At 38.2% G+C, this 12,640-nt stretch overlaps 1 protein-coding gene across 5 annotated transcripts in view; it reads right to left on the reverse strand.

Annotated features, from left to right (window-relative positions):
• Nucleotides 1-12,427, reverse strand: part of pds5a (PDS5 cohesin associated factor A) — a 45,474-nt gene extending 33,047 nt beyond the window's left edge. Inside the window, exons 1-2 of one of the 5 annotated variants that reach the window (XR_013816162.1) lie at nt 12,252-12,397; nt 11,359-11,520 (exon numbers count right to left, since the gene is read on the reverse strand). Coding sequence is in view for 4 of the 5 variants with exons in the window: in XM_079811961.1 (XP_079668087.1) it covers nt 11,359-11,484 (126 nt within the window). In the remaining variant the exon portion in view is untranslated. Of the gene's footprint in view, nt 1-10,260; nt 10,359-11,358; nt 11,521-12,110 lie in introns of those variants that run through there. The other 4 variants (XM_079811961.1, XM_079811963.1, XM_079811964.1 and 1 more) reach the window with 4 other exon arrangements.
• Between the last annotated feature and the right edge of the window lie 213 nt (nt 12,428-12,640).

The following is a 12,640-nucleotide window of genomic DNA, read 5'->3' on the forward strand; positions in this document are numbered from 1 at the left end:
TCACCTTTTTATCATACACCATATACCAGTGTTTCCCAACCTTTTTTCAGTCATGGCACCCTTTGAAAATGTTCTCCATTTTGTGGCACCCCCTCGCATACGTTACGCTAGGGGTATAACAGTACAGATTGCTCACGGTTCGGTTTGTATCACGGTTTTAGGTTTCAGTATTTGCTATGTTCAGGGAAAAAAGGACTACTGTCAAATAAAAATAAGGAAAATAATAAGAACAAATAATTTAAATACAAGCAGCAGCACAAATAAATACTATTGAGCAAAGATACTAATAAAATAAACTATGCTTTTCAGGTTTTTCAGGTACGTCTAACATTAGTTTTCAGGTACAGAAATTGATCAAATGTCAAATAACATTGCATATTTGACTGTATAAATGAAATATTAATCCTATTAAACTTACAAAAGCTATTCAATCAAGAGCAGTGAGTGATGTCCTTGTCTTTTGTTGTTTGACAATAAACAGACAGCAGTAAACGCCACTGCCCCTTTAAGACCTAATGCTCGGATATGCATCGTCTTTCTCGACTGTATAAAGTTTACTTAAGGCATATTCAGACTATGTCTGCTAGAATACTCATCAAGATGGACATGTTGACATACTTTTTGTGTGAGTTTGTCCGTTCAAGAGCAAGACTTGAAAGAGAACTCAATATTTGCGTGCTGTGAGACGTGTGCGCGCTTTCGGATGAGTGCACAGAGACTAATTTTCTCACAGCGTGCGCGACTTCTCATTCGCGTCTTCTGGCACGTCACCCAGGTGATGACGGCAAAAATGACTGGTCATATTCGAACATACGGCAGCACTCGCAGGCATTGAACAAAGTTTACAAAGAGAGAATTATTTACAAAAAAAATATATATTTGAAGGACTTTTACAAGGCACCCCTGCTCTCATCAGATGGCACCTAAAGTCACTTTGCAGCAGACAAAACAAATTAACAATGATACTAACGTTAGCGTTTCAGGTAGGACAGTAGATATATCAGCAAATATCGTTCTCAAAGAGATTATTTTTGGAATATAATATAACAATGCACAATCACAGTAGTGACGCTGACTAGGTTAAGCATTTACTGTATCTGACTGAAATGTTGCAGGCTTGCAGCGCGATCTGCCAGTCTCTTCAAAGGAAGATTACAAACGGCGAACGCCAAATGATTACACACGACGACTTATTTTTGTGGTTTGCTTGACGAAGTAGTGTAAACTGACAGGAATATCTGGACCACAGCCAATCAGAGGCAAAGACCCGTCCCATCTCTGTCTCTGATTGGTGGTTTAGACCAGGGTTCCTCAAATCTTGCCCTGGAGGGCCAATGCGCTGCAGTGTTTAGCTCCAACCCTGATCTAACTCCTCTACCTGTGATTTTCTAATGAACCTGAAGACATTGATTAGCATGTTCAGGTGTGTTTGATTAGGGTTAAAGCTAAACTCTGCAGGGAAGTGGATCTCGTGGGCCAGATTTGAGGATCCCTGGTTTAGACCACGATATGATCCAACCATGAGAGTTTCATAGAAATATATACATAGATGCCTCATTCGACCGCTCCACATATAGCGGTCCATAGAAACAGACGCTAATGAGGCATCTATGTATATATGTCTATAAATAAATCCGTCAAAGGAGAACAAACGCTTCGTTCATGGAGAAGAGGCAGCGGAATGCGAGGATGTTAGGTGCACCGGTGCGACCTGGGAAAAAATTTTGTCGCACCCTTACAAATTTTGCCGCATGTGCGACCAAATTGGTCGCAATCTAGAGCCCTGACACTATTAGGTATTATAGTCTCTTCACTTGCCTGTATTTTGTTCCATATGCATGAAGACTTACAAAAGGCGATGTTAGGAAGAATATCATGTCAGTTACTTTTTCATACGGTTAATTAAAAGGTGAATGAGAATCTGTCAGCTCAATTGCATATAACAGATTATTATTATGTCATTTTGTCTGCAATGTCATTTGCAGATTAATATTTTTACCATTCTTTGTGTCCTGAAGTAAATGTCCTCTTTTTCTGTTTCAGTTCTAAGAAAAGCACTGGGGCCTATTATTGTTTTACAAATGAAGCTCTTAATACTGCTGCCAAGAGATGTTTACATTCAAACATCTATTTTTTTTTGTCTGTAATGCAGCTAATTTTTGTTTATTATTATTATTATTTATTTTTTCAATTGAAAGAGAACAGAATATTTAAACAATGCTTAGAGAGCATTTATGTGTGATTTGAGTTCTGAGAAATTGGCTCAAAGTGAATTAAAACAACCATTTCAAAAGCTGAAGTGATTTTCTTTTTTATATATTATAGTTAGAATATGTATAACTCAATGCAGGGCTCCAGAGTGCGACTAAATGGTCGCATTTTGCGACTATAATTTCAGAGTGTGCGACTGAATTTTACATCCAGTCGCACATGTGCGACCAGTAAATTTGCCTGCTGTCGGTACTGGAGAAATTAAGAAAATACACTTACTAATTATAATTGATAGACGTTATGTCTGGCAAATTCTATCTTTGCCAGCCGTTTCTATATGAGATAATATTAAACCATTTGTCCGTGATGCATTTTTGCCATTCGCAATCCAGAAGAGAGAGAGAAAGCGGGCGAGCTACAGCGAACACAACACCACAGTCAGATTAAATGAGTGAGGATGGTCAAGAACTAAACAAAAGTTTAGTCTGCTTAAACTTTAGGGATATGCTGTGATATTAATCTAATTTTATTTTGGATTTTGGATTATAAAAAGATGGTATGAGGGTAAAACTATTCCTATAGCGCGACATCCTTCCCGTCACAGCCTTGAGCTGTCATTTCTCCTTAAACCTAAACTAAACGTCAGATTCAGTGATTGTTGTAAACTGCAGTCTCTACTGTTGCTAAACTGCGGGATGTGTTTGATAATAAAGAGCTATTAAATGCACAATAATCCGTGCAAGAGACGCTGTTTCCAACTTCAAGGCGGCTTATGTGTGTGTGCTGCGAAATGGACCGGCTTGCACTTTATATTTTGGGCTTCGTGTGCGCGTCTAAACCATCAAATAAACAACAAATAGCCGGTGTCAAATGACCGGATTGGAGAGTAGTTATTTTAACAGTTTATATCTTAAATGGGCGTAAATAGTTTGGAGAAATAGGAGAATATGATATTATTAGTTCTACATTCGTTCAGTCTTAAAGGGGCAGCGTCTAATAAACCTGCTGACGATTGAGCCATTCATTCAAATCGAACAAAAAGGCAAATAGAAAATATTCACATCTCTTGAATTAATAACTTTAGCTTTTATAAGCATTAATCTATCAATTTATACAGTGAAAACTATGCAGTGTTATTTTACATTTCATTACTTTATTAGATTTATTTGTAATATTACAGTGTTCTTTACTGTAATATTAATGTTAGCAGACCTTCCGAATGCCTGCACACTGGTCCATTTACAAATAGATGTTTTATATTTTTGTTCAAACTTTGCGGTTTCTTTTGCTATAGATATTTTACTTTTCAGATTATAAAGCCATGTTAATTATGTTCTTAATTATGTTTTTTTTTTAATATAATAAAAATAAAATAAAGTATAATAAAAAAGAACCGGTAAGAATACTGTTAAAGTACCGGATCGATAAGCAGTATCGGTAAGAGTAGTAATACCATTTAAACCTTAACGATACTGATCCCTATTAGTAATACAGTGGACATTAGTAGATTTGGTTAGCATGTTGATTTACGGTGTGCGCCCCTAAAATTTCAGCTTGTGCCCCTAAAATTTTCAGTCGGGGGCCACTGTGCTCCTAGTGAAAAAAGTTAGTCTGGAGCCCTGCAATGTTTTAACTAATTGGAAAAGCTGAATAATCATTCAAAACTTACTGATTAGTCGTTGATGGCAATGACAATAATCGATGATTAGTCGATTAATCGTTCCAATAATCGTTAGCTTAATCGATTATTAAAATAATCGTTTGTTGCAGCCCTACTTTGTCAATAGCTGTTCTATCCAAATCCTGTTTTTTTGAGGGGATATAAAAATAAATGAATATATAAACAGGGTATATACAGAACTTCTTAAGTTGAATTTAATACCTTTTACTACCTTTTTTAATACCTTAAAAATATTTTTTTAATACCAGCGCGACTTCAAGCTGCAACTATAGTAACGTAAATGAAATATCTTTCCAAATGGAATAACATATTGCATCACAATGTAACGAGGTCATTATAACTTAACATCAACTGCCCACAGAGATGAGAATAGAAATAAAGACAGAAGAGGAAGGAGACATCTTCTTCATAGTTCGTGCAGTGTACAGAGGGAAACGAGAGCAATTTTCACGGCGCAATATAGATTTTTTTTCTTTTTCATTTTAAATCATGAAGGCGAGTCAGTGGATATCACACAAAAACGCAATGTGGTGAAATCTCAAACCTAGTCAATTATTCACTACAGAAAGTGAAAGTAAAATCTGACAAGCTTTCGGCGCATATTCTCACAGAGACAAGAGATATCTCGTCATTTATATAAATCTGCTTTAACATATGCTGATAACGTATAGCCTATAACTGTCTGAATTTATATTCTTAATATTTCTCTTGTGGCCCATATTGTGAAACAAATTAGAAGAGAAGGATAGGCCCATTTCGTGTTAAACAATTTGTTTTTGAAATAAAGCTGCTCTTGCTTTCTGATAATACTGATATTATTGTAGTGTTCTGACATAATATAGACTGATAATCATTTTAATTATAGGCCTCTAATTCCTTGTTTAGTTGGGCAAAATGTATTTAAATAATGAGGAGTAAGCTAATCTATCTATTCTTTTATTATGCAGCGTCGGTTATGCATTGATGCATTATGAAATTATCACGGGGGCAAATTAAATGTAATATCAATTTAATAATAAAAGTAGGTCTACCCTAATAATAATAATTAAAAAAATAATAATAGATTTAGCATAAATAAATGCTAAATCCTCTTGATATCGATAGCTGATGCATTTGATAGGCTATCTCTCTGTTATAGGTTTTTCGCGCATATTTCACTCGTATAGTGAGCAGACAAGTCGCGCTCGACGATCCGTGGTGTGAGCACACAAACCGTGAGCTTTGGCTTTTCATCGCATGCAATCTACTGTGTGAGTAGATAACCTTGCTGAAATCGCAGTGTATGCCCAGCTTTAAGCAACTTGCATATATCGAAACAGCTCTTCAATGCCATCGCTCAAATATAAAGAGTGGTGTTTAGTTGCAAGTTCTAAACACCACAGCACCTCAGCTCGCAATGTAGTGGTGGTGATCGGGCATAGCGTCTGCTGTCTGACAAGCACCTGTTGATGGAGCTGCTAGGACTAACGTTAGGCTACTGGCAGTGGTTTGAATCGGGAGAGCAGTCGGGGTTGAGGGCAAAGCAGTGGAGGTTGAGGTCGTTGATGCATCCGTAGCGAAGAACATTGATATGGGAAGCTGCTCGCTACGTCCGCGCATCCTAGCTTGGTGGCTGCTATATGATTGCATATGTGATTTGACGCCATTCACCCCCACCCAGGTTATATTAATTGTCTTCCTCGCGGCTGTTGCAAACTACTGGCCTAAGCCAGGCTTTAAATCGTGAGTCCTCCAGCCAGAGGTCCGAAAACTTGCATTTCCCCATGCTTTACTTACTGAATGAAAGCGAGCTCGCGTACATGCTTGGCAGCAAGCCAGCCGGGCACCCAGTTTGTTTCAGCGCGCGCGCGAATGAACACCACCTCACGATATCGCGCAGGTCCTACTCTCAACATATAAATAAATCCACGCGAATTTTAGAAAAAAAAGGGCTGTACTTAACACAAATTGAAAATGTATCTAAAAAAAATTGGGCTCGAAAATGTAATACCTCGTCAGATGACGTTTACTACTTTTTAATGCCCTTAATTTTGGCTAATTTCATTTACTACCTTTTACAACCCCGCGGACACCCTGATAAAGTTACTAATCCAAAGAATCCAATCAGCTGCATCATACTTATTACTGCTGTGGGATTACAAATTTAAGAAAGTACATTGCATTTAGCATTTAAGGTAAAAATGATGATATCAGATGAATTAGTCTGCTATGCAAATCTTCCAGGTCAGTTCCTGTTCTCTTCATTGTAAGTAAAATGAGCACCATTTGTCTTTAATGACTCTTGGAGCCCTTGAGTGATTGGATAAGCATTTATGCATTTGAATGACACTGTTATGCTGATTGAATCTGGACGAGTGACACAGTTATGTAGGGTGTGTCCTTTTACCTATACAACATTTGCATTGTATTGTTCAGAGTGTCTCCTCCCCTGCTGTATAATCACTCCCCCTGAAATGTAGATAAATTACAAGGTACCACTCCTTTAGAGACTTGGAACCTCAGCCGAAGAACAGCACAGTTCTCAATAAACGAGGAACGAGATATCCCAACGTCTCCTGGTCTCTTCTTCAAACGAGGAAAAGGAGTTCACAACAGTTTTGAACGAGAAAAAGGAAATTCACAACACTGCCCATATGTCAAAAAATAGTTATCGAGAATCAACATCTTCAACCAACAATTAACATTGGACTTTACATTGGAGCAGGATGGTTCTAAGTGGTATGTTTTTATTTAGTTTTGTCATATGCAACATGGATTTGCTTTCACAGCGCAGAAAACAGCATCTTCACAACATGTCTAGTCGACAACATAAACCAAACTCTTCCAGGCTGGAATTACTGACAACTCCCCATTTAAGGCAGTTCAGAATCAGTTCTTTCTTTTGGGAGACATTTACATTCACAAACAGCTATATTACAAACTACATGAAAGATAATATCTGAAAAAGCATAATAGGGGCACTAAGACATTGAACCAGCTTTAACTACATTCAATTTGAGTGCAAAAAATTATTACATTCATTTTAGCCTCTGTAAAATTTTTATCATATGAGCAATATGTTGTTTCAGATAAAATCAGCTAAATTAAAAATGAGTTCTTTAAAAAAACTGGATGAATCTTTGTGACTGGTCCAACGTTAAATCAATTAGTCTTTGTGGCCAAACTGCACTGTGTTTTATGGGTTGTAATTAAAATGCTCTCAAGCCCAAATCCTTGGGAATCTTATTTGGTAGGGGTGTAACGATTCATCTACTACATCGATGTATCGATTTATTTTCCTATGATCTAACTACATCGATCTGTGCTCGGCAAGTTGGCCTTCCGGACGACATATATCGATCTAACATCGTTTTAAAAGGTAATCAATCGATTGTATCGATCATGGGAAATAACGCATTGGATTTAAGCACGTCAGACTTTATATGGATATTTTTTCTTAGCACTTTTAATGATAAAGCCGTTAAACGTTACTCGATTAAGTCTGCCTATCTGTGACATCATCGCAACGCACGCACCAGCAGCAGCGCTAAGAAAACAAAGCATAGCATGGCGGATGACAGAGAAGCCAACGTGCGAGAAATTATCAAGCCACCAGGAGAAAGAGCTAAGTTAGTAACGTTTTACCTGTACTTTCAACCCTTGCTAAATGTTACCTGTGCATTCCTGACACCAGTGTGCCAGCAGAGCGAGTTTTTAGTACAGCTGGCGACATAGTGAACGCACAGAGAAGTGTTCTGCGGTCAGATCATGTTGATATTTTTGAAAAAGAAATCTGTAGAGTCATTGAAGAGTAGTTGGTTACATTTTATCTTTGTTAAATATTGTTTGTTTATTAAACTGAGAGTAGTAGCAGGTTCAGCCAGTTTATTCAACCTGAAAAAATGTTGGTTGCACTTTATTTTTGATATTAATATTGTATTTATATTATTTTAATGTTGAAAAACAACAGCAAAAGTAGCAGGTAAACCTTACTATTAATTAAACCTGAAGAGTAGTTAGTTGCACTTTATTTTTTATACTAATATTGTAATATTTTTATGTTGGAAAACAAAAGCAGAAGTAGCAGGTTAACCTACTGTTGAAATGTTGGTTGCACTTACTGTGCTTTTATTGAAAATGTATTGAAAATTGAAAATGAGAGCAGAAAAGGTTAACTTCCTTTTAATTCAACCTAAACTGTTGGTTGCACTTTATTCAAATAAAATTTGAATGCATTTGCCATTAATTGTTGTTTACTTGTTTGTTTATATCCATAATTAATTGATTCCTGATTCCCTTACAAGAAACAACAGGAATCTAGGAAACTTCACCTGCACTGAGCAGTATCCAGATATTTATTTCAGTCACACAATTTTTGGCTAAAAAGTTACTGAATCGATTTCAAGTCACTGAATCGTTTCGGATCGTATCGTTCTAAATGAACCAATATCGTCCTTGAATCGTATCGACAACCTCAAATCGTGATACGAATCGAATCGTTGTTAAAACGAATCGTTACACCCCTATTATTTGGTTAAACTTGTTGGTCCAAGAGTATTATGCATTGAACACGGCAGCATAAAATTAGTTGCTTACTTGCCCAAATCAAAAGTGCCTACCTCCATTGCTCAATAACATCCACTAGATACAGTTTGACTCCCTTTTTCAATGCAACTCTATGGGACCTTTTCACAGTTGTATCATGTCAAGCAAAAAAATCTCCAAGGTGCAAGTCTGACCAAAATAAATTAAGCAGCCTCCATGCTCAAAAGCCCAAATTCAGTGGTTCTCAAACCTGTCCTGGAGTACCACCAGCCATGCACATTTTGTATGTCTCCCTATAGAGGGTATGCATTGACGTCACTTCCCCGCCTGAACACGCCCCCTCAGTCGGACTGTGTGGCAAAAGAGCTGCTGCATGAATTAGGGATGGGCAACAGTGGTCGAGTAATCGAGTACTCGAACGTGACAGCGACCATCGATCATGAGAACGATGATTGCCCTGAAAAAAAAATATTTGTCTCTTTTTTATTGGTTATTGCGTCGTTTTGCACGGTACCGGAGGTCTGATTGGTTAGCGTTATACAGCACGCCTCCAGACTGCGGCGAAATAAAGTGAAACTGAGGCGTGCACTGCAGAGATGTCTGGAATCACTGTGATCATTAAATGGTTAGTGCAAGATGCGCCAATCTGTCATAGCCTACATAGCATTATAATGAGAACACGATGGAAATAGAATGCTGTAAATGATCTGTGCTCAGTTCCCCGTCTATCAGCTTATCCACAGAGAAACTAGTGAGAACACTAGCGCGTGAAGTTCATGTGCGCATTCGCGTCCTTTTCTGCAGATGCACGTTGTAAGATACTTTTATGTTGTCTATATCTGATTAATCTAATATAAGAAGCGTTTGGTTGAGCTTAATAAGCTAGCAAAGCGCTGCCGTTATACCGGCTGTTGTTCATTCTCTTCAGTTTCAGCTCAAACGCATATTTCATGCTCGACATGATGGTTTAGAGACAGATATTCTTTTTAGATCGGCTATTTCTTTCTCAGACTCATTGATATTAGTAATGCAGCAGTGCTATACTGTTCTCGTATTTTTTAACAGTAGACCTAGTTTATTTAAAGTTGTTTTTCGTTATGAGTTCGAAAACGCGCAGTGATGTCTGTAAGGTTCATGAATAATAAAATTAAGTGCATGATGTGCAGAGTCAATCTGTCAAAGCATTATAATGAGAACACGATTTTAATAAAATGTTGTTTCTGTGTGCTTTCGTTGTCCGTGTATCAGCGTTGTTAAGGGAAGAGCGCATTCAAAATGTTCCGTTTCAAACCATAGCCTGTAAAATCTAGCACGCTGAAGTTCACGTGCGCATTCACGTCCTTTTGTGTTGATTTATGTCGTAATAGGTTCATAATAATCTTCATATTAATATTGATATAGGGTGCGTTTGGTTGAGTTTATTAACCAGCTAGCAAGCTCTGCAAGGTGGTGTTATTTCACAGTTTCAGCTCAAAGGCAATGCTCGATATTACTGACTTGGTTATTTGAGACGGTCATTTTATAAAGAGGTTTCTTTTTCAAAGACATTTATGCATCATAATCTAGCAGTTATTTTTTTGTTTTATATGTTCATGTTTTCATATACCTGTTTTCATCTCACGTTTGTATTTGTCCACAACCATTTTCATAACAGTTTTCATTAACTCAATGACGGACATGCCCCGCCCCCGAGTACTCGTTTTTGAGACCTATCGATGATCGAAATGAGAAATTGACAAAAATGCCCATCCCTAGCATGAATGAATTTAATAGGGGAAACGCGAGTAAAACAAACGATTATCAGTTTAAACTAAAAGTTGTACTCGATATTCCTTACAACTTACCAAAGATCCAGTGATCCATATTGACATGCAGCCAGGAATCGTGTTTCCTGACATTTATATGTGCCTGATTTCAACGCCGGGAAATACATGAAGCAAACTTGCCTGTGAACGCTTTATATAAATACAATATAGGTAGTTCTAAATCCAGGTGATCACTTATATCAATTTTATATATATCATCAAGCCCTAAAACCTACATAGTTTGTGTCGATGTTTATTTCAGAATATATAAGATGGTAAATTTTTAAATTGAGGAGTTGTCAATTCAATACAATAAAGAGTATGATTTTACCCCAAAATCGACAAAACGATTACTGCAAATCCACGTTTCGCTTCCTGGATTCCAGTTGTTTCTGTGAATTGCAGCGATCTATTTGCTTCTCTTTTTTGTAGCTTTCGGCAGTCTGTAAAAATATACCCTAGATTTATTGTCAAATCTATTTGTAGGCAATCTTCAAAGCTCCTTCCCGTTTGTGTTTTCCACAGCATTCACACCAATGCTGCTGCGCAGTCTTTTTGTCACTCAGTGGGCGTAACCGCAGTCAATATGGCCGCCGGTGACGTCATGTGCATACCCTCTATATCTGACACACCCATTTCAGGTCTTGCAGTCTCGTGAGCTCATGAGTTGAATCTGGTGTGATAGATGAGGGAGACATACAAAATGTGCAGGGCTGGTGGTACTCCAGGACAGGTTTGAGAACCACTGCCCTAACTCATAGCATGGGCAATAGGAATATAATGGTTTCATTTTGCAAACAATATTAGAGCACTAATTTCAGAACACTTACATTCACCAAGGCATCCCTTTATAAATCAAAAGTGGATTTAACTAAAACTAAACTAGGCTCACAGCTGGTATGTTACAGCAAATCATGTGACTGTCATCAGTAGGCTACAGTACAGACATGGCAATCTAATTTTATCAATTATTCTAAAGGTCTTTTTCGGTAGGGGACATTAAAAACATAAATACTACTCAAGTCAATAGTTAAAGTAAGCAATGCTGTTTCCCAATAAGCATCCAATTGGCTTTGAATTCATATAAAACGAACTCAATATTTTAATTCCAGTTATTTGATTGCATTTGGCTCTTACCTTGAGTCGTTTGACGACTTCATCGTTGCTGATCTTATCAGTGATCTCTTTGACACCCAGTGGGTAGGTGATCTTTCCGTCCCCCGCTGGTCTTTGCTGCTGAGGCTGCTGCGGGAACTCCATCATCCTTCTCCAGACAGACAGACGGTCCTCTACTGGCCTCTATAGGCAACAACACTAAAGTTCAGCACACAAACCCACCACACCACTACAAAAACACTAAAATACACCTTATGCACTTCAGCCTCCTGCTCTCTGGGCGTGTAATTAAGCCCTCTAAAACCGTGGAATGACACGGAAACCTCACAGACGACAGTTTGCGTAAAAATTCTGAATAAAAGCACGAAGCTAATGAAGCTAATAGCAACACTAGCCTGAGCGCTAACGAGACCCGCTCCGCTACCGCGCTTTTACTCTAAAACGCATTACTATCTGGGCATTTGGAGCTCTCCTGTTAATGGTCTCCACATATTATGCACGTTCAGACACAACCACAATACTTGGATAATAAGGTATCGTTTAAAAGCACCGTAGAGAGTAAAAGAGTTCTTTGAGCGGCTAATGGCCTAGCCGTCAGCTCCAGGCCTCAAACTATTCAACAAACATCCAGCCAACACTCACATTTACCTATTAAAATCACAACCCGCCGGTCCCTGTTACCCCAAAAGCATTTATCCCATATCCCTCACTCGACACTACTCCACCGCGGCCGTTATCCTAACTTTACACGGTAGGAAATCTGAATTGTTTACTTGTTTTCTCTGTATAAGTTCACTCAGCGAGGCAAACAGCGACCACCAACTTCATCATGCCACACAAACTGTGTAAATTAAACTCCCCCGAGCGACCCCAGCCGCCTCACAACCGCGTACAAACAATTCCCCGGTCATTACCTCACAGATAAGTCGTTGTTTTAATTCATGAGTCAGGCTCGGGTTCGGGTTTGGGTGTTTTTTTTAGTTTCGGGCACAAAGCTCCGTCTTTTTCATTCAGGGCTGTGTGAACGTCCTCGCGTGGAAAGTGGAGACGCAGCGACCCCGTTGGCTGAAAGTCGGTATAGCGGGTCACCGATGGAGGGAGAAACGTTACCATATATATTAGAAAACAACCGCGTTTATTTTGGCCAAAGAACTTGACACTGAACTTGGTTTACCGTAAATATTAGAAACTGTACAACAGCACAGAATACAGCAGTAGCTACTTGTTTGCAATTACTTATATATAATACGATTAGTGAAAAATAACAGTGTACATTGAAGTGTGAGAAATATGTGAGAAAGTA

Source organism: Gobio gobio (genome assembly GCF_949357685.1).
Source record: "Gobio gobio genome assembly, chromosome: 3".
In the NCBI taxonomy this organism is placed as follows: Eukaryota; Metazoa; Chordata; class Actinopteri; order Cypriniformes; family Gobionidae; genus Gobio; species Gobio gobio.